At 41.2% G+C, this 22,856-nt stretch overlaps 3 protein-coding genes across 3 annotated transcripts in view; 1 reads left to right on the top strand and 2 right to left on the bottom strand.

Moving 5' to 3' along the window:
• Positions 1-221: 221 nt before the first annotated feature.
• Positions 222-13,758, top strand: LOC128735786 (N-acetylglucosamine-6-sulfatase-like). The gene is made up of 8 exons (XM_053830273.1): positions 222-270; positions 11,813-11,883; positions 11,935-11,994; positions 12,064-12,402; positions 12,466-12,640; positions 12,872-13,383; positions 13,438-13,554; positions 13,606-13,758. The coding sequence occupies exons 2-8, from the start codon at positions 11,869-11,871 to the stop codon at positions 13,756-13,758; spliced, it is 1,371 nt and encodes a 456-aa protein (XP_053686248.1). The 5' UTR covers positions 222-270; positions 11,813-11,868.
• Positions 9,443-10,252, bottom strand: LOC128734340 (co-chaperone protein HscB homolog). The gene is made up of 2 exons (XM_053828486.1): positions 10,024-10,252; positions 9,443-9,956 (listed from the first exon to the last, which is right to left on the bottom strand). Exons 1-2 carry the CDS (start codon positions 10,198-10,200, stop codon positions 9,456-9,458), a joined length of 678 nt encoding a protein of 225 aa, XP_053684461.1. The 5' UTR covers positions 10,201-10,252; the 3' UTR covers positions 9,443-9,455.
• A 6,680-nt stretch (positions 13,759-20,438) lies between the features above and the next one.
• The window catches only part of LOC128737679 (TWiK family of potassium channels protein 7-like), a 28,678-nt gene continuing 26,260 nt past the window's right edge, over positions 20,439-22,856 (bottom strand). Inside the window, exon 6 of the mRNA XM_053832370.1 lies at positions 20,439-21,196. Coding sequence (XP_053688345.1) covers positions 20,439-21,196 — 758 coding nt within the window. The remainder of the gene's footprint in view (positions 21,197-22,856) is intronic.

Below are 22,856 nucleotides of genomic sequence, written 5' to 3'. Positions count from 1 at the left end.
TGCAGGTTGCTTTATCAGTGTTCTTTTGTAAGCCACAGAAAAGTTGCGAAAAATTTTCAACTTTCTGAAAACTCGCGCGTACCGTCTACCGATTACCAGAGGAAAAGCACTATTCAACATAGAAACAGATCATAAAAATTTATTTACTGTTTGGTTTAGTTACTGACTTGGTTTCGTTTTAATAAAATAGATGCAATCAATTCATGGATATAACTCCAAAATCGGTTGAGAATTGAATGCATACGATGTTTCTACTTTGATAAACGTTAGGTATGTAGCTTGTATACATAAAGAATCGTATTACAGCACTCGTGCGCTAATTGCACGTCCTCTAACTGCACCGTCTTTTAATTGCACGTTCGCTAGTTGCACGATCGTGCAACTAAAAAACAGTTATCTGTCAAACTACACGTGGTTTTCCAGGTGGTTGCTATAAACAAAAATGCAGCGTTTCCGAATGCAAACTCTCTATCTCTGCATTACGTAGATACATTACAAACAAATTCATGCAAATTTGACTAAAATTTGACTAATTGAACACATATTCATTAAGCTTTTAGTTCGTTTGTAAAAATTTAGATGTTCTTCCCAAAATTTAGCGTACGTGTGAATGCATGTGAAGAGTTCTTTACAGTGATAACGCATCACGTTTTACAATAAATATTGGCAACTATCGGGCAATTAAAAAACGAAATTCGCTAATCGCATGGCCTCATTCGTGCAATTAGCGAACGAGTGCTGTATTACATACTTGGATACATCCTACTATCGCTAAAAAGGGACTTACGTGGTCCTACGTCACCTATGCGGTCGTGTCTTGTGCACAACCCCTCTGATTTTTAAAGAAATCTCTATATGTCTAAATGGTTTCAGGCAAGCCCATGGCAGACAACCATGTTCTCGCCGCCAACATCTTGTGTGTGCGAAAATGAGATAGCAATTCAGCACTGCGTTTCACTCAACTGCCAGCAGTCTGATTTGGGCCCGCTGTCAAATTTTGAGCCCCGGACATGCTGTCGCTGACGTTTACTGCAGCTCGATATAGAGATGTCGATGGGGTGGTTTCAGGCGTTGTACTTATGAACACCATATTTTCAAAGCCACCATTGCATTCAATGAAGAATTGAATCTGAATATTTCGCTTTTCTCTTTTGAATATTCTGAACAGACTGTAGTCACCTATTGTTACGACGAGCAATCGCAGCATCCCTACCCAATCGTTACTACATCAGTTGACCGTAACCGTAACGTAAGCGACGCGGCGATCCCGTGTGCTGTCGAGTAGTGATATCGGCCTATTCTTTATCAGACCGGCAAAAGTGATAGTTGTGTGTAGCTAAATCTTCGATATACAAAGAGACCGCATTTTTTTACATTTATAATTTCATTACCTTTGATTAAATTTCTTAAATTGGTGGTAGACAAGTTGTTAAATTTAGGTAATTTTGATATCCTAGCTGATATTTGCATAAAACTATGATAATGATTGTATTTAGTTATATTAACAGTTTGTATTAAAAGCGGCCGAGACACATGCATAAAGAGGCCTGTTAAAGTAATCCGTTTAACAATACCTTAACAGAAAACGATGTAAGTTAAAATCTAAAATCTTACTAAAAGCGTAAATGAAGATACTTATGCTAAAATTTCTTATAAAATATAGTTTAAAATAGTACGGCTGGGCTGTATCGAGATTGATTCCTACCCTTACAATTAGCATCGAACACCAAGATTGTAAGTCATATAAAACGTGTTTTTTTCTATGAATAGTTGATTAATAGTTGTATAATTTGCAGCTTAAAGCGTAAATAAATATTCTCTGCTATAAAGACTTGGTCACTCGAACAAATCTTTAAGAATCTTGACTTCGTCAGGATGGATAAAGAAGCAACTCCCGGCTATAGTTGCCGCTCGTGCGACCGACGCGATTCGGCAGAGTCGATGGTGGCGTGTGATGCCTGCAGCCGCTGGCACCATTTTGGATGCGTTGGGGTAGATTCGGGCGTGGAAAAGCGCCATTGGATTTGCCAGCAATGTGAAGCTAAGGGCATACCTCCTGTCCCCAACGTCACAGAAAGTAAAAGCAACCACCAAACCCTGACGGTCGGGGATCCTAAAAATCGATCCTAGAAAGGAACCGCAAGTGCAACGTCGGCGTCGTCGAGGCGAATAAAGAAGACCGTCGATGTTCCCTTACGGTCGCGTCATGGAAGTGCAGCGTCAAGTGCGCATTCCGCTCTGATCGCAGAGCAACTCGATTTGTTGAAAGAGCAGGAACTTCTCCGTGAAGAAGAACTGAAGCAAAAGGAGCAATTGGAGCGTCTCGAATTCGAGGAAAAACAACGGCAAATCGACGAGCAGAGACGACGTCAGGAGGAGGAATCAAAGCTGCGCGAGGCGCAGCTAACTAAGCAGAAAGCATTGCAGGAGGAAAGATTAAAGCTGAAAAAGGATTCAATGGAGAAGCGGCAAGAGCTGATGAGGCAGCAAGCTCAGTTTAGTACTGCGGGTTCAATGACCTCGGCTATGGAAATGTCGCAATCATTCGACCAAAGTAAGGTGCAAAATTGGTTGAGAAATAACCACAAACCAAAGGATGGCGAGAAAAATGATCCAGCAGAAAAAGGGACTAACCTACAATTGCCAGAACCGTTACCGTTACCCACCGCTTCAGTCAGTCGTCAAAATCCACCGCAAGTGCCTTTACCGTCCCAGCCACCAGTCTTAGTTGCCACCGCCGCGGCTGATCAGTTCAATCAATGTACGAGTCGGCTTCAAGGCATTTCGTTAAATGAAGGAAACTATCAACCTCCAGTAAATCCTGCTTATCTACAAATTGCAGCCCGTCAGGTTACGGGCAAGGATCTTCCGATTTTTAATGGAAACCCGGAAGACTGGCCGATGTTCATTCGGATTTTTGAGGAGACGACAGCTGCGTGTGGATTTTCCAATGTGGAGAACCAAGTCCGACTTCAAAAGTGCTTACGAGGTAGTGCCTTAGAAACAGTTCGTAGCCGACTTCTTATGCCGGAAGGAGTACCACACGTTATGAAAACCCTGGAAATGCGTTTTGGCCGACCGGAATTAATTATTCGCTCGATGCTGGACCGTATTCATCGTCTACCCTCCCCCAAACCGGAACGATTGGACACCTTAATTGATTTTGGCCTAGCAGTCCAGAACTTGGTCGTTCATATGGAAGCGGCCAAACAGGAAAACCATCTTAATAACCCGACTTTGCTGCAGGAACTCGTAGCAAAACTACCAGTGCAACTAAAATTGGATTGGGCTAAATATAAATTGCTCAACTCGTCGAACACTCTTGGTACTTTCGGAACATTCATGGAACAGTTAATTCAAGCGGCTAGCTAGGTTTGTTTCGACATTCCACTCAATCAGGACGTGAAAACTGAACGGTCAAGGAATAAAGAAAAATACGTGGCTCACTCTTACTCCCATGAGAAGCAATCGAACCGGCACTCTTTGTTGGACTCTGGCAGCAATGAGCAAAAACGGCCCATTAGGCTTTGCCTGTTTTGTAAGCAACCGTCGCATCGTGTTCCAGCATGTGACGAATTTCAGAAAATAAATGTGGTAGACCGTTCGAAGTTTGTGCGGCGAAACAATCTATGCCGGATGTGCCTAAATTTCCACGGAACATGGCCTTGTAAAACCTGGCAGGGTTGTAATATAGGAGGGTGCCGGGAAAAGCATCATTTTCTTTTGCATGCACCAGTTTCTCGCGGCCCAGTGCATCTATCAAGTAGTCACTCCTCGGTAAACATCGACAATCAGAACCATCCCTATTTCCGTATACTACCGGTAGTTTTACACAATGGTAGTATGAAACAGCTCATATTCGCGTTTATTGACGAAGGGTCATCATCCACACTATTGGATCGCTCTGTTGCAGATTATCTAAAAGTCGACGGCCCAGTTGAGCCATTGACATTGCAGTGGACTGGGAATGTCCGACGCGAAGAGCACGGCTCTAAACGTGTTCAATTGTTGATTTCGGGAAAGGACAAGTCGCGTAAACACCAAATCGCTGCTGCGCGCACTGTTGATTATCTTCTGTTACCAAAACAGTCTCTATCGTATCGTGAATTAAGTGAAAAGTATCCGCATCTTCGTGGGTTACCCATTGACGACTATCAGATGGTAGAACCGAAACTGCTCATTGGGTTGGATAACTTACGACTCGGAATACCACTGAAAATTAGAGAAGGGGGACGAAACGAACCTATCGCAGCAAAATGCAGGCTTGGGTGGACGATATATGGCAGTAGCACAGGACATACGTTACCGGCAGCATCGATAAATTTTCATGTTCCAGCTTTAGCAGATCCCGACCGAGAGTTAAACCAGCAGTTGGCAGATTACTTTACGCTGGAGCAAACTGGGGCAAAAATGTCATTTGACGCACCGGAATCGAAAACGGACCAAAGAGCGCGACAACTGATGGAGGAAACGACTCGCCGGGTGTGCAACAGGTTTGAAACCGGTTTAATATGGAAGTCGGACAACATTGAGTTTCCGAACAGCTACCCTATGGCTGTTCGGAGGCTTGAAGCATTAGAGCGTAAGCTGGCTAAAGATCCTGCTTTAAGAGCACGCGTGCATGAGCAATTAGACGAATATGTGGCGAAAGGATACTGTCATCGCGCCACGCCAAGTGAATTAGCCGCTACAGATATTAAACGGGTCTGGTACCTGCCTTTGGGTATAGTCGTCAACCCAAGAAAACCTGCTAAGGTGAGACTGGTGTGGGACGCCGCTGCACAAGTCAACGGAGTTTCGTTTAACTCGGTTTTACTAAAGGGACCTGATTTGCTCACACCACTTGTTGCCGTCTTAAGTCATTTCCGCGAACATGAAATTGCTGTTTGTGGAGACATCAAGGAGATGTTTCTCCGTTTATTAATATGCTCCAAAGACCGACAGTCACAACGATTTTTGTGGCGAAAAAACTCCGGCGAAACCCCTCAGATTTATGTCATCGATGTGGCCACTTTCGGTTCGACGTGTTCGCCGAGTTCGGCACAATTCGTCAAAAATTTGAACGCAAAAGAACACATGGAGGAATTCCCCCGGGCGGCGACAGCGATTATCAAATACCACTACGTGGATGACTACCTTGATAGCTTTGCGACAGTGGAGGAGGCTATCGAGGTTGTGAAGCAGGTAAAGCATATACATGCTCGGGGCGGATTCGAGATCCGGAATTTCCTATCGAATTCGGAACAAGTACTGTCGGCGATTAAAGATGCATCGCCGAACGAATCAAAGGAACTCAGCATAGTAAGAGCAGAGAAAACGGAATCTGTGCTGGGTATGCGATGGAATCCATACGATGATGTTTTCTCGTATGCATTTTCACCGAAAGAAGAAATTATGGCAATAATGGACCCTACTCACATCCCGACCAAACGTGAAATGCTCAAACTCGTAAGGAGCTTATTTGATCCGCTAGGATTCATAACTTTCTTTCTCATTCACGGGCGGATCTTGATTCAAGACGCGTGGGCTGCGGGTCTCGGCTGGGACACCCCGATTAACGAACGATTGCTTGGAAAATGGACCCTCTGGCTGAGTCAATTCTCGGCTCTTAATAACCTTCGGATACCCCGAAGTTACTTTACGCACAAAGTGGATGAGCCGAAACAACTGCACGTGTTTGTAGACGCTAGCAAAGAAGCGTATGCCTGCGTTGCATATATCAGAGCAATGGGGCCAAATGGCATTGAAGTTGCTATGGTTGCCGCGAAAAGTAAAGTAGCGCCAATCAAAGTACTCTCCGTACCGCGATTAGAACTTAAAGCCGCCGTCCTGGGAACTCGTCTCGCGAGTTCAGTAGAATCATCTCATTCGTTTCGATTTGATCGAAAATATTTTTGGTCAGACTCAAAAACTGTACTCGCCTGGATTAATTCGGATCACCGGAAATATCACCAGTTTGTTGGTGTTCGAATCGGGGAAATATTAACGTCGACCCGCATGAACGAGTGGAGGTACGTTCGCTCTGGACAGAACTCTGCTGATCCAGCTACGAAATGGGGCACCGGACCGAATTTCGATCGTCGGGAAGTCTGTAGTTTCGTGGTCCCACATTTTTATACGATCCCGAAGAAACATGGCCGGAGAATCGTTCTTTCACCACTGCCACTGAACTAACCTGCGCCCAACATTCGCACTGGCGGGCACCGCCACCGCTCATTGATGTGTCTCGTTTTAGCAAGTGGGAGAGGCTTCTACGGTCACAAGCCTACGTGATACGGTTTATAGAAAATCTGAAACGTTTGAAAAGCGGGAAAAGTGTCTCCCGCGGAATACTATCGCAAGAAGAACTGCAACATGCCGAAAAACTGTTATGGAAACAGGCCCAAACTGAGGTTTTCGAGGTGGAAAGAAGAACATTATTAGAAACACAAGGAGGGCCGAACGCTCGCCATAATCTCGTGCTGAAATCAAGTCCAATTCATAAGTTGTGGCCGTACTTAGATGAGGATGGATTGCTCAGAATGCGAGGAAGGATTGGAGCTGCGTGGTATGCACCATACGAAGCTAAGTATCCAGTGATACTGCCAGATACTCACTTAATATCTTACTTGCTTACAGACTGGTTCCACCGCCGCTATCGCCATGCCTATCATGAAACCATCGTCAACGAAATGAGGCAGCAGTTTGAGATTCCAAAACTTAGAGTGCTAGTCAAAAAAGTCGCCAAACATTGCTTAACCTGTCGACTAGCGAAAGCAAAACCTCGTCCGCCGCCGATGGCGCCGTTGCCGAAACAACGGCTCACACCGTATGTCAGACCGTTTACATACGTCGGGGTCGATTACTTTGGGCCTCTGTTCGTGAAAGTAGGCCGCCAGGTAGTCAAACGCTGGGTTGCTCTCTTCACGTGTATGACCGTGAGGGCAATACACCTAGAAGTGGTGCACAATTTGTCCACCGAATCTTTTGTGATGGCAGTTAGACGATTCATCGCTCGCCGGGGCGCTCCGGCTGAATTCTTCAGCGATAACGGCACTTGTTTTGTGGGGGCAAATAAACAGTTGCAGAACGAGATACAATCTAGAAACGATGCATTGGCGACCACGTTTACTAACGCAAACACACGTTGGAATTTCAATCCACCGGGTGCCCCTCACATGGGGGGTGTCTGGGAGCGCCTGGTGCGGTCGGTTAAGCAAGCCATTGGGACAATAATCGACTCACCCCGCAAACCCAACGACGAAACATTGGCGACAGTACTATCGGATGCAGAGTCGATGATCAACTCTAGACCCCTAACTTACGTGCCACTTGAAACAGCTGATAAGGAATCGTTGACCCCGAACCATTTCTTACTCGGGAGCTCGTCAGGTGTAAAACAGCCGCCAGCGGCCCCGGTAGACCATCGAGCCGTCCTCCGTAGCAGTTGGAATCTTGCGCAGCACATTACGGACACGATTTGGAAAAGGTGGATAAAAGAATATTTGCCGGTCATCAGAAGACGAGGAAAATGGTTAGATGAAGTTCGGGAACTCCGCGAAGGCGACTTGGTGATAATGGTGGATGGCGCGGTGCGAAACCAGTATGTAAGAGCAAGAGTCGAGAAGGTTTTCATGGGAAACGATGGACGTGTCCGTCAGGCGCTAGTACGCACGGCATCGGGTGTGTATAAAAGGCCAGTAGTGAAACTGGCATTGCTCGACGTTGGATCTGATGGTGAAGCCATTGAGGAATCTTTAGGAGCTGCGGACCATCAACGGTCTTCACGGGTGGGGGATTGTTACGACGAGCAATCGCAGCATCCCTACCCAATCGTTACTACATCAGTTGACCGTAACCGTAACGTAAGCGACGCGGCGATCCCGTGTGCTGTCGAGTAGTGATATCGGCCTATTCTTTATCAGACCGGCAAAAGTGATAGTTGTGTGTAGCTAAATCTTCGATATACAAAGAGACCGCATTTTTTTACATTTATAATTTCATTACCTTTGATTAAATTTCTTAAATTGGTGGTAGACAAGTTGTTAAATTTAGGTAATTTTGATATCCTGATTTAACAATACCTTAACAGAAAACGATGTAAGTTAAAATCTAAAATCTTACTAAAAGCGTAAATGAAGATACTTATGCTAAAATTTCTTATAAAATATAGTTTAAAATAGTACGGCTGGGCTGTATCGAGATTGATTCCTACCCTTACAATTAGCATCGAACACCAAGATTGTAAGTCATATAAAATGTGTTTTTTTCTATGAATAGTTGATTAATAGTTGTATAATTTGCAGCTTAAAGCGTAAATAAATATTCTCTGCTATAAAGACTTGGTCACTCGAACACCTATCCAGCTTTTTACGAGCCATAATGGCGGACGGATTCGTAATATTTGAACAGCTCTTTTGACATTTCCCTAACACATCGCACGTTTTCTTTCCGTACATTCCATTAATTTTACCGTGAACGCGCGGAAAGAAAATGTGCGATGTATTAGGGAAATGTCAAAAATGCTGTTCAAATATTACAAACACGTCCGCCATTATGGCTCGTAAAAAGCTGGATACAATGGTACTCACAGATTCTTATAGGAGTACATATGCCAGAAAAGCAGTTTACAATGATCTGATATAGTCCTACGTCACCCTTTCGTACAAACCCCAGGGCTGTATACCTTGTAGTTTTTCAATTAGTTATCTGCTTTGCGAAGACGTATTTAGAGGCAAATAAAACATTTAAATATATAGGTACATAATACAATTACATATATTCATTGGCGTTCTATTTCGGCATGTTGTTCCTACAACTCGCAGCTACAATTTCTCGAACAGTGCACGTTCTGAGAAAAGGTATTGATATGCCAGACTTAATCAACATTAGTTTTTCTATGTAATATATTGTGTATCCAGCACTAAATTGGACTTCCGAAAAAACGGCAAACGATTTTTCTTTCATACCGTACATTAACCCCAGTGTCGAAAGTAGTGCACAGTATAGTACGTCTCATTTGCTATACAGCGCACTGCTTTCGACACTAGGTTTAATTAGAGTGACTATATACAGAGTGGCGACAATGTCAAAATTGGAATGATAATTATCTGTCAGTGTCATTCCAATCGAGCAGACGACCTATCCAACGCGTATGCAGGAAAGAGAAAGAAAAACCTTGGAAAAACCGCATTGCATACATTTGGGATGACTTGTCGCCACTCTGTATATAGTCACTCTAGGTTTAATGTACGGTAAGGGAGAAAAATCGTTTGTCGTTTTTTCGGAAGTCCAATTTAGTGCTGGCGACACAATATCTTACTCAATACATTTGTATTTGTCTTCAATAATCACCACACGCATTGTAACGTTTGGCGACCACCGGTTCATGCCATAACAGGCGTCACGTATGCGCATGCTAAACTTTCAATAAAAAAAAGGTAAATTTTTCTTACGTGGTGTACATAATTTACGTACTACTTAAGATTATATTTCAGTGCTTTTTCTTTTATAACATTATCGATATTAGACAAATATTTCAACCGAACAAATGTTGCTTTCGCTTCACTAAGATTATTGTTAGCGAAATGATCCTGTAGTTGACTGTATATTTTAACAATATCGCTGTTTACAAAATCAGCAATTTTTCTCAATTCAGTAGCGTTTTGTGCTTCCTCAACCTGTTCATTAAGATCCATCATATCCGACAGAAACTCTGGATCTACAGAAGTATTTTCTTCATCGATCAAAATACCCTTTTGGTTTAAAATGTATTTTGCTCGTTCTAAAGGCACTGTTAACGTTTTGAAAGCTTTATTTACTAACGAACTCCATTCGAGTGAGTTCAATTTTTCCTCGTCAGATTTTTGACTAAATTTATCTGGGTGCAGTACGCTTTGCAACTCTCTGAAATTAGCTGACAATATCGAACCATTGATTGTAAATGTGTTTGGCACGTCAAGTAGTTCAAAGAAGTCCTACAAATAAGGAGGCTTTTAATAAGTTAGAATCGATCTCAAACTTAAAATATTAAATTAGGTTCACCTGATTTTTAACTTTTTGAAGTGAACCACAAGCGGCACAGAAGAATTTGTTGTCCTTGACAAGGGATTTGTTGCAACTCCAGCAGACACCAGTAGTGACACAATATGTTCGTCTCGATGCCCCTTGAGCTGACTTTATTATAAAGGAAACTTTATATTTCAAAAGTGTTCGTAGCATGTTTATGTATGTAAATTTTATTTCCTTTAAAGTATGATATCAAAACATATTTTTACTACACATTACACCATAAGCATTACACAATAAAGGTAGCGGCCAGATTTTATTTATAAACAAACGTGACATCAGGGATGCCATATTTTTTAAAAAAATGTCTGGAATTGCTCGAAAACCGAAAAAATCGAGCAGTTTTTCGGCTACTCGAATTTTCTGGTTTGGAAATAATCTGCGAAAATCTGCACACTTTTTTAGGAAGTCTGTGAATGTTTAAAGAGCTTCGAACAAAAATCTGCACCAAAACAATAAAAGTCATAAAAACTGCAAATATCTGCAAATTTATATTGATCTGCAAGACCGTTCCAAAAATCTGGAATTTGCAGACAAATCTGCAAGTCTGGTATCCCTGCGTGACATCCAGAGCAGAGATGCCAGATTTTTCTAAAAAAATCACCTCCTCGACATCGCTATCTTGGTCTACAGAGTTTGACAGTACCCCCATTAAGTTGGACCCCTCACTATTGTACCCCAAACAACAATGGCCGTCGCATTGATTTCCTATGAAGTGATTTCCCGCCCAGTGTTTTTGACGTTTCAGTTTCAGTCACAGAAAAATGGCGACGAGCCGGGGGGTCGAAAAAAATGCGGAATCTCGAAATCCTAAAATAATAACAGCTCGACTTTGAAGATTAAAAACTTGGCAGCTCTGTCCCGCACCAAGGTTGCTGGAAAACTGCTCGATTTTTTCGGTTTTCGAGCAGTTCCAGCCATTTTTTAGAAAATATGGCATCTCTGCTCTGCAGCCAGGTATACCAGATTTGCAGATTTGTCTGCAAATTCCAGATTTTTGGAACCTTTGGAACGGTCTTGCAGATCATTATAAATTTGCAGATATTTGCAGTTTTTATGACTTTTATTGTTTTGGTGCAGATTTTTGTTTGAAGCTCTTCAAACTTTCACAGACTTCCTAAAAAAGTGTGCAGATTTTCGCAGATTATTTTCAAACCAGAAAATTCGAGTAGCCGGAAAACTGCTCTATTTTTTCGGTTTTCGAGCAGTTCCAGCCATTTTTTTTAGAAAATATGGCATCTCTGCTCTGCAGCACATGTGCGCAAAAATAAAGATTAGAAGATTAGAATTAGAACACCTTGGTAACGATTGAATTTTGCTGAAAACGAAAAGTAGAAGTGATTTGCGTTATTCGCCTGCAAGATTTGCACAAGAGAAATTTTTTAAATCAGTAATAATGGTACAGAAAAGCTATGGCTTTACGGCATTTTTTAAAAACATCTACTACGATGAGTATAAATGGTAAACCATGTTTTTTTTCTTTGAGCTGTCATGTATCAATTGTTATTTATTTTTTCATTTCTGCTAGGGCTCTCGTTAAAAGTGCTTCGCTCTTTGTCCTGGGAGTTCGCATAGCAAAGGAATGTATCGGATTAGAGCTGATGCCATCGGTTGCACATTAGAATTAGTATAATTTTTTATGCACTGTTTGTGATTAAAATTTATTGGATAGAATAAAATTGAGTGATTCTCTGAAATTTGGACATTTCTTTTTGTAAGATGAAGTCTTTATACCTAGTAGTTATAATGGTTTTGGGAATTCCAGCCGGCATTAAAAGTGCGCCCAATATCATATTAGTTTTAACTGACGATCAGGATATTATGCTAAAAGGACTTGTAAGTATTTGTTAGTTGGTAAATAATTCGTAATAAACGCGTTATTTACAGAGCCCAATGACTAAAACGCTAAAGTTAATAGCAAATCAAGGAGCAACTTTCGTGAATGCAGTAAGTGCAAACAGGGTCGAATATTATGGGCAATAAGTTATTCAATAACATTCTCTAACTCTCCAACAGTTCACGTCATCACCCATATGCTGCCCTTCAAGAAGTTCCCTTCTTTCTGGTCAGTATGCGCATAATAATAAGGCATTTAACAATTCAAAATCCGGAGGATGCTTCGGCACACATTGGCGCGAGACAGTAGAACCGGAAGCATTTCCTGTCTTATTGCAGAAACACGGCTATAAAACATTTTTTGCTGGAAAGTACTTAAATGAATACTATTCTAAGGAAGTTCCTGTTGGTTGGAATGAGTGGTACGGCTTGCATGGCAATTCTCGATATTTTAATTACACTTTGAATGAAAACGGAAAAGTTCTGTTTCACTTCGACGAATATTTAACTGATCTTTTGGTTAGTAACTATTATTATAAAATTACAATGTTAATAATTACAATGCATTCATATGTCTTTTAGAAAAATCGTACCCTTCGTTTTCTACAGGATATTCAGGCGGATACTCCATTTTTTGCAATGATTGCACCTCCTGCTCCGCATGAACCTTTCACCGCAGCACACAGACATGAGAATATGTTTCCACATGAGAATGCTGTTAGAACTAAAAATTTCAACGTTCCATTTGGTCCACTAGGTATTTGAAGTCCTGCTGTAATATTTTTATTTATAATGGGGTATCGACATTTCTAACTGCAAAAAGCGAATTCAATAGTTAGAATTTCTATAGACTATGAAAAAGTGTTTTTTGTGGGTGAGAAAAACGTTTTTCAAATTTTTTAAACCCTGATACGCTTTTAAGCATATCTACGACGTAAATCTCGAACCGCGTCAATTACATGGAATTATGTTTTTTGTACATTTCTAGAAAAACACTGGCTTTTAACAATGCCGCCGTCACCTTTACCCGAACAAATAGTAAAAGAGATAGATATCATTTATCGAAAACGATGGCAATCACTGATGGCTGTAGATGAAATGGTGGATGCAATAGTGACCCTTCTGGAAGAACGGGAGCTAATGACCAACACATATTTCATTTTTACTTCGGACAATGGTTATCATATGGGCCAATTCAGTCAGCCGTACGATAAACGTCAACCTTACGAAACTGATATAAGAGTTCCGTTTTTAATTCGTGGTCCGAAAGTTGCACCGAAGAGTTTGGTTTCATCTCCGATAGCGCTTATCGATGTTGCACCAACCGTTTTGGAACTAGCCGGGATCCCTGTACCGTCTAAGATGGATGGCGCGTCATTTATATCCAAACTAAATACTATGGAAATCCATGAACGTCAGATCTTGATTGAATATTGGGGCGAAGGCAACTACGAAACGTACAATCCAGAATGCCCGTGGCAAAGGCAGGATAAGCTCTCTGTAAGTCTGTTAATGGTATAATGTCTTCTTCAAATAATGTTGGTTCTTTGATAGCTTTGTTCATCGAATATAGCTTGTCATTGTCAGGATTCCTGGAACAATACCTTTAGTTGTGTTAGGCACTTGGGCCGAGAGGTTGATATGATTTACTGCCAATTTAAAGATAATGAGGTAAACCAAGTTTAATATTAAAAATACTTTTCCTAAAACAGATATTTTCAGAATTTCGTGGAAGCCTACGATTTGACAACTGATTCTTATCAAATAAATAACATTGCTTACGAAATGCTACCGTCAATAAGAGCACATTACAGTTTGGTTCTAACAAATTTAACCAAATGTTCGGGTGAAACATGTCGCCAAATATATTATTAGAAATCTTTATAAGTAATAAACATAATTCTATGTTACCGCATCAAACTTTGAAGAATTTTCAAGGCTGTCCAAATCTCCAATTTAGCGTAATAAATTCTATGCGTCAAACTAAAACTAGCCACAAATCTTCCACATGATTGTGAGGAACGTGCTGCTCGACCCAGAGATCCTGATACCTGAAACGCATGTCCAAATACCTCGTAAAATCTAGTTGCTACATTCTGTTCCGTTACTGGACCCTTTGGCTTTTTTATACGACAGACTTCGCAGCCATCTGTTAGAGTACTGGGAAATGGCGAGACTAGTGCTACGATTAGACTCTAACAGCCTATCTAGCCGACCAGCGTCGTACCTCGAGGGCAACTGATGCCCTGTCCAAATACATATTTAATATTAAGCTGCAACAGTATTATTACACCACAGATCAGGGCTTTTGCCGATTTTTTTTCTACAGCAGTCAGCCTCATCACATTCAACTTCATAGCATCTGTTTTGTGCTGGTGTTCGAACGCTATGCACAGTAGCGCTACACTTCGATCGGCCATAGCTCTGATTGTACAGCAAAACGAATGCCTTCTGATCTTTTTTCTACACTTTCGTTTCGATCAAGTTTCCTTTACCGCTTGAAGCAGCGAATGTCTGCACAACAGTCAATGAACTAGCAGTCACCCCATTAACGAAAAGCAACCGCGCTATCCTATAATTAACTCTGCCTGCAAATGACGGATCTCTGTAGAGGCATGTTCGAATGAACCTGAAGCTACTGAGAACCAGAACAGAGGATACAAAGCCCCTGACAGAGGATGATTTTAATAGCTGCTATCCATGGCTATTACGTAAAGACCTGGATGGATAAGTTCCTAATCCAAGGTGTGACGCGACCCGTGCCGAGGGATGAATGGTGGAGGTGGTTCTACATATAAATACTCAATCGCAACAGAGCCTGTGGAGTACCAGGGCGCCCTCCACAGTAATTTGCCCTTGTTGCATTAATTTCTTACCGAGCAATCTCTCTGTGCCGGAAAACAAAGAAACGAAGGTGGAGGAGATGAGTATAAGGGAGAAACCGCACCTGAACGATGCACTGGCAGAGGTTCAGTCCGGTTCCTCGTCTATTCTCAACACGCCGACTCGTTGTGAGTCAACAGACGAGGATATGTGGCTCTGTAACTCTCTATTCACGGGTCCAGATTCACTCTGCCGAATCTCTGACTGTATCCTGAAGAGTGAGCTGAATCAATGGGAGAGCCGAACAGTCATGGCCAATTGGTGGCCGTATAATCGCTCAATAGAAAAAATATAACGCCGAATATTAAGGTTACTCAAAAGTTGCTGAGTCTCAATAAGAGAGATTTTAGCACGCTTACCGGTCTTCTGACAGGACATTTCCCGAGTAAATATCATCTTCGGAATCTCGGTTTCGTCCAAGATGATATTTGTTGCCTGTGTAATGCCGAGACCGAAACCGAGCACTAATAGGCCGCAGACTGTAGTATCTCATAAAGGGCTCATATTGCAATATGTTGCTTACAAGCTTTAGGACAAATCTTTAAAACGTATCGTAAATGTTAATAAAATGCTTATACCTGACTTCGTTTTTGCTTATTTACGGCCACTACTCATGCTCTGTTTCACCTAACTACTGCTGTCTTTTTTCAACCAATTGAATTCTAAAATGAACTACGAACGACGATTTAAGTACGACTAATAAAACCCACTCATCTACAGCAGCTGTGGTTGAGATGTCAAAAGCGCCAGCAAATGAATGATGTATGGATACACGTACCCAGGTTCGAATCTAATTAAAGGAAAGATTTGAAATGCGAAATAAAATGTGTTTCAATAATCGTAAATAACGGAACGCATAGCTTGAGAAGCTGTGTTAGAAAATGCGAACTTGAAAAATAAATATGAAAATATATTTATTTTTGTCTTTTGACATGCCGGGCAAAATGATGTTTTTATATTTTTTCACAAACAAGCTAAAAATAACGATATGTCGATAATGCAGGCGAAACGATGTTTAATACACGCCGTAATGGTGCCTTAGCAATTGCTGTTATAATGCAGCTTTAATTTGACAATTGTGGGGCCCTTTTCCACTTTATTACGGCATTAATTGTACATGTAAGAAAATAATACATTATATGATATGTTTTGTAGTGCACTATAAAGCATTACAATTGAATTGATATAAAGTTTCATGGTTACTTGGGTGTAACATTATATACGCAAATAGTGTTTTTAATAATGCTAATTTACGATAATGCTTAATCGCATGAGCAATGTTTATCCAAAGGTTTTTTTAACTATGCCAATTACTGATATACAGCTGTCTGGTATTAGCGATGCCGAGCTACAGCCAATATGGGGTTATGCGTTAATGCTTGTAGTTACTTGAGTTGTCTGCAAAGATTGACACTAACAAACACCGTGAAAACAAAGACCGGAACTCGAAGGACAAAAGTGCAAAGAACAAACAGGTATATGGTGCTGGGAGTGGGGTTTCTTCATGGCGGGAGGTGTACTGTCAGGATGCATAATCGACAGTGGCGCGACTTGCCATATGTCCAGCGACCGGTCGTTTTTGCCCTGGATGCGTGTGCGGTTTCGAGCGTAACACTCGCAGATGGGAACAAGACCACTGTTAGCGGTGCAGGTTTTGGCGTCGTGTTCGATGTTGACGGAGAAGGTGATCGAGTCGAGATTACACTGGGGGACGTTCTATACGTTCCGGAACTTGATTGCGGGCTGCTGTCGGTTAGTCGGCTGGCGGCGAAGAAATTCGTCGTGGCATTCAACGAACAAAACTGCGAAGTGAAGAACCAAACTGGTAAAACAGTCATCGTAGGTGATAAAGTCGGCAATCTCTACCGGCTTCGGACGGAACATGGTGCCAGAAAGATCGGAAACAGTCACGGGAATTGCCAGGACCAATGCCAGAGCAACTTTCAAATGGTTCGCGGTAAAGGGGAATTCCCAGCAAATTTTTTGGTACCTGTCAATATTAACAGTTTGGTACCTATGAGTGGGACATCGAAAATGTATGAATTTGACAGCCACTTCACCTATTTTATTTTTACTTTTTTTTTAGGAAAGAGGGAGATGTGTGGCATAAATATATTTGGGTGATATGGACTGAATCGTTTACATGATGTGGTGACCTCCAGGTGTACTATAGCAGTTTACTACAGGAGTCTATGCTGGAAGAGGGTGCGTTCGTACGGCCATGTTCTTGAAGGCGGCATAGTCGATAAGTCTTAGGGTACCGCCAGAGTAAACGCGACTGCGACGCGATGCGACATCGCTCTTAGGGTACCGCCAGAGAGCAAGCGACATGCGACGCGACGCGACGCGACAGTTCTTGCTGTAGTTATACGCGAAGCCCTTTTTCGCCCGAAGCAGGACTGTGCATTTAGTAACATGAAAGCGAAGTCGTGTCGCGTCGCTGTCGCGTTTACTTTGTACGGGGCCTTATACGTTTAAACATGCAGCCCTTTTTCGCCGGAAGTAGGGCTGCGTATTTAAACTGGTGTGGGCGAAGTCGCGTCGCGTCGAAGTCGCTTTTACTCTGTACGGGGCCTTAGGGTCATTTTGTTGGTCAGTAGCTGTGCGCTGAACCTTTGTATTCCTCCTCTTGGCTTACCAGATCGACGATCTTGATGTCATGTTTTGGACAACGCACAATAGTGCCGACTCGTAAAAATGCGATTATTAGTTATTTTTTTGAAACGATGGTTCTACAATTGATGAAGGGACGGTAGGGGAAAGAAAATGGAAAATTTTTTGGTGAAGGAGGAGGGGGAAGAGCGGAAAGGAAAGGGGGGGGGTATTAGTAGCTATGCTTGACAAGTAGTCATTTTGACTCCTACCTTTTGTCCAATGCTGGACGGTGCATGAGTCGAATCAAGCTGTAATCTGAGATTACAACCGGATCAAGATTACAGCTTGATTCGACTCATGCACCTTCCAGCATTGGACAAAAGGTAGGAGTCGAAATGACTACTTGTCAAGCATAGCTACCAATACCCCCCCCTTTCCTTTCCGCTCTTCCCCCTCCTCCTTCACCAAAAAATTTTCCATTTCCTTCCCCTACCGTCCCTTCATCAATTGTAGAACCATCGTTTCAAAAAAATATTAATATATGTATTACCTCATTCCAAGGTCAAGACTAAAAACTTGAGATTAGTCGATTATTAGTTATTGCGTCAAAATGCATTGATTTACAAGTGTGGTATCTCAGGAGAAGTTTATTAATAAAATATAGCGCATATTTTTACACTAGTAATGTGCCCGTGGAATCATCTATTAGGGTGATACAAATTTTTGTTTTTTAATGCGTCTAAAAGCATTTTTTTCTTCAGAAACATTCCAGAACGCACTAAAGTGAGCCATTTTGCTAAATATGGTAACCCTTCCTATCTTTTATTGGTTGCCAAATATCATAATTTGCTTAAAAGCATTTAAAAATGAATTGTTCTCTTCTACAAAGTTATTCATCATTATATTAAAATACACACTTTCTCTAAAATTGTTTGTCGCTAAGACGCACATTTGATGAGTTATGAAATATTAAATTTGAAAATTTCAGTAAACTTCGGGCAAACCAAACAATTTTTAGTGGAAAGTACTATATGTATTTTGTTTACACAAAGTAAAATTTCCATCATCCATCTCCGAAGCAACATTGGGCAAAATTAATGCCAAATTTATGTGCACCTCACTGATGGCTCTATTCCTTAGTTCATAAGTGTTCATGCAGAAATCTGTTCAATGATTGTAACCAAATAATAAAAGGAAAAAGCACACCATTAGATAAGTCCGCCCAATAAAACCGAACGATAAAAGTCTATTTTATATCAGTACACATCCATTTCATGAGATCGTTATACATAAACGGCTTTCGGATATGTTTCACGCATGCGATTATCTTCGAAAAATGCAGCACATGTTCTCTTGATTTCAGTTTATTTGTGTTTTAGTTTTAGTGTTTTAGTTGTTTTTTCTTTTGACTATTTTAAACGTACTTTTACGGTTAGGTACGGTACATTTCTGTCGTTTTATTCAATTTTAATGTTTTACGCATCGATTGCCTGTAATCATTCTCGAACTGAACGATGGTGAGTGAAAACAATAATTATTGAATGCCGTCATTCGTTCGTTAGAGAAAGTATTGTTTGTAATGTAGAGTTTTCATTCGAATAATTTTTCACTCACATGGCTATTTATTCGTTTCTTATGGCTGTGGTAAACTTTATATATAGTCATACATCAAAACACCACAAATGTTTTGATCGCAACAAGAAAACAATTTTAAACGAAACCGAAACAGTTTGCCAAGTGTGTTGTTATCGATTGTTTGAATTGAATACTTATTGATTTGTTAGTTTGGCCTCGATTAAAGAGGTAATAAAAGAAATGTGATTCTGCTCTATTTGGCCTCATATGGCGAGACTATCGGATTTTATGTGTAATGTGTTCTTCAAACACCTTGTTATATCACGTCAGGCTCACTTTTAAAGAGTTGGTAATTTATACTGGTAATGTCCAATGTTTGAGACCTTTTCTCGAGAACAAAATATTTTTAGATCTGAGCATGAAAGAGCATGGATGACGTTTTATTTCACTATAACAAGAAATCACTTAAAATACATGAAGAGTTTACTTTCTGAATTGAAACGCACGGTTACGAAAGTAGGTAGGTACATTCGCGAATAAAATACTTGTTATTGTAAGTGCTTTTCTGTCAACAATGACCGATTTTTAGATTTTAAAGGCTTTTAACAAAGCTTAGTTTAGGTATTTTTCTAAACGAGGTAGATAGTAAGAAAAATAGTATAACCGTAAATAGTTGTAATAGTATTAAATGAACATTTTTGTATATTAAGAATATATTTTCAATAAAGATACTCAAAGGTTCTAACGAAATCTCATATATATGATTGTTACAGATTGACGCAAATGATGAATATGGCATAATAAATCATTTCTAAAAATATAGGTACAATCCAAACGAATTCACGTCATTTCATTAAAAAATGTTCCATCCTATCGCTATCGCGGCCAAATTCCGAACATCCAAAGAGCCTGACTGTGTACAACTAGAGTTGAATCATTCGCTATTTCGCTTTGACACTCATTAGCCTTTTAGAGTGCTTACATCTAGATATATTCGCTCCGATCTCTATATGAGCATCATATCCGTGGATTTGGCTTCAGTGAAGGAATGAGCTTAACGATACTGGAGGGGAATATTCGGTAGAGAGAGTCGACAGTTGCTATCAGACTTTGATAATATCTTCAGGGTATTGAACGGTTTCATCTCAAGAGCCTTCCCGTCACATAAAAACATCATTAGCCAGAGCAGTTTTCCGGGGCGTTGTCGGTAATCCATGGGGACATTTTGATTCATCTTCGAATGTTACCATTTTTTCTCGCGGTTTTGGTATTGTAATCATCGTTGAGCTATCGGCGTGCGTTACCATGCTACGTTTGGCCGGTGGAAGTGCCAAATCGCCAACCCCCGAGAGATTGAATTCACTCACACTCCTGGGTACGAAGTATTCAACATGATTTTCCATTATGCCAGCTGAGCGTCTGGCTGGCGTGTTTCGCTGAAAAGCGGTCGACCGACGTGGCAATGAGTTGTACTCATTAGGCAGAATGTCGGTGGGCCTTTGTCAGGATTTTATTGGCGTCATTGCCACCGACACAAGAGCTACATCCTCTGTTGATGATGGGAGCGATTCGGGAGTGGCAAATTTCTTCAACCATACTATCAGTTCGGTCTGTATAAGACTGAAGCACATGGCTACCACTGCCATGCCAATGACAATGTATGCTGAGGCAGCATACTGGGAAATGTCCCCAGTTGGCACTAAATCGCCAAAGCCGATTGTACCGAGCGAGGTAAAGCAGAAGTATAAACTCTCCAATACACCCCAGGGTTGAATTTTGTGAAACAGAACAGCACCCAATGTAACGTAACAAATTAGAATCATAATACAGATTGATATTGGTACGACTGATTGATTATGTTTACTGCTGCCGTTCCCTCTTGTAGCGACCCCATTGCTTGCACTTAAATTCGTTCCCCCAAGGCCAGCTACACTTCCTCCCCCGTATCCATGTGGATCATGTATTCCTGTCCACGTCTGATGATAACTGCTACTTTGCTGTTGTTGTGATCGCTTCTGTAGTTCCGTACTGGAAGATTTACTGTTTATTGCTGAATTACCGCTCAGACTGGAGCTGGTGCTTGCACTGTTGGATGACGTGTGTGATGATGGTCGCATGCGTCGGAACAGGCAGCGCATGGCCCCGGACAGACCTTCACCCATTGCGGAGAGATACAGCAGGATAATCGGAATGCCAAATAAAGCATAAATTAGTGCTGCTATTCTGCCCCATTGAGTGCGTGGAGAAATGCCACCGTAACCTGAAAATAAAAAACACGAAAAAACAAGTATCCGTCAGAAGATTTTTCATGTTTTTCAGCATGATATAATATGCTCATTAAACCGCGCAAAAACAGAACCGAGTGGTTTGGTGAATAAAAACTACAGTGCTATTGTATAGCTATTGACAGTACGCAGAGGCACAACATCTAAGGGACGGTTGATATTAATACTTGTTTTGGTTTATTATCGCAATGTCTCTTAGGATATATGGAAGTAATGAACAATGTGTTAAAATTACATACGTTAAACAAAGCAGACAATCTTTCCGTAAAGTAAGTTAAATTATTTCAGGAATCACTATTATAATTAGTAACTTGAACGCCTTTCTATGTTAATGTTTCAGCGTGATCAACGGGTTTATAGTTCGAAAACTATGGATTATACCAAAATGATGCACAATCACAGTAAAATCACAAATCATAAATCACAATAAAATTGAAATCAAGATGTGAAAACGGCTATTTTGATTTTTGTCAGTTTGGTGATATTTTTACTGAAATAATATTACTTTCCTCACTAGCATATGTTACGTGCAAATCCATTTTCATGTAAATTTTTAGTACAAATTCACTGCTACAAAAATGTAAATGGTATTCATCTCTAACAACTTGCATCATAGCGCAGCACAAACTTTACAGAAACAGTTTACAACAACATTGAAACTTTGGCTAGTAATCAAGATGTGTGCCAAAACGAATGTTAAGAAACGAATTAAAAAAATTTGATCCCGTTTCTACAAAAACATCATGCAGATGGGCAATACGTGTTTTGGCCGGATAAAGCATCATCGCATATTCGCATTACGCCAAAAAAACACCATCGTTCCTGAATACCCATTCGATCCCATTTGTACCTCAAAAACCACAACCCGACAAATCTGCCTCAGTGTCGCGCAATCGAAGATTTCTTTGGATTTTTTAGCTCCTTGGTGTACAGAAATAACTGGAGAGCCACAAATTGCAAATAGTTGATCGGTAGAATCAAGAAATGTATTCGCAAAGTTGACATGACGGCCGTACAACACTCCTGTTCCGACATCAAACGGCAGTTCCGCCGAATAGCCGATATAAGTGTTGGTTTTCACACTCAACCCAGCTAGCTCAATTCATTTTTATCTCAGGGTCGGCAACCGACCTTCGGAGGACTAATGCAACCCGAAACTTATCCGAAACGAAGCGGAACCACCAGAAGGCGTCAAAGTACGGAAAGGAATGGATTACTGGCTCTATTTTTTATATAAAAGATATGATCTTACATGCATGCTTTACTTTATTACCGCACGATTGGCGGTCGATGTCACAAGTTGGGGCCCATTGATGATGATGATGATGAATGGAGAGAGAGGGGATGAACATGCTTCGATGAGAGTGCTACTTTACGGGTTCTGCTGGAACGGGGATGATCTCCTATGGCGTCGTAGGGATGGCGGCAACCAGCAAGCGATGACAGACTTTGGCGGTGCAGCGATATTTTCTATCCACGTGGTACACTCGATGCGCCTATTCGTCGATGGCCAACTATCACAATGGCCCACGCCGGGGCTCTGGAGTAATCACTGCGCGATGCCGATCTCGTTTAGTCGTCGGACAAAGGCAGCGGACTCTTTGGGAACCGGATCACGCCGGTCAATTAACGGTA

Source organism: Sabethes cyaneus, chromosome 2, assembly GCF_943734655.1.
Source record: "Sabethes cyaneus chromosome 2, idSabCyanKW18_F2, whole genome shotgun sequence".
NCBI lineage: Eukaryota > Metazoa > Arthropoda > Insecta > Diptera > Culicidae > Sabethes > Sabethes cyaneus.
The sequence above is the reverse complement of the archived record's forward strand: the minus strand, read 5'-3'. Positions and strand labels throughout refer to the sequence as shown.

Excerpts from the sequence above, each read along its gene's own strand:
- LOC128734340 (XM_053828486.1), bottom strand. The coding sequence starts at position 10,200 with ATGCTACGAACACTTTTGAAATATAAAGTTTCCTTTATAATAAAGTCA. Across the intron at positions 9,957-10,023 it reads TTCAAAAAGTTAAAAATCAG|GACTTCTTTGAACTACTTGA; the intron begins GTGAACCTAATT and ends CCTTATTTGTAG.
- LOC128735786 (XM_053830273.1), top strand. Across the intron at positions 13,384-13,437 it reads AAAGGCAGGATAAGCTCTCT|CTTTGTTCATCGAATATAGC; the intron begins GTAAGTCTGTTA and ends GTTCTTTGATAG. Across the intron at positions 13,555-13,605 it reads GCCAATTTAAAGATAATGAG|AATTTCGTGGAAGCCTACGA; the intron begins GTAAACCAAGTT and ends AGATATTTTCAG.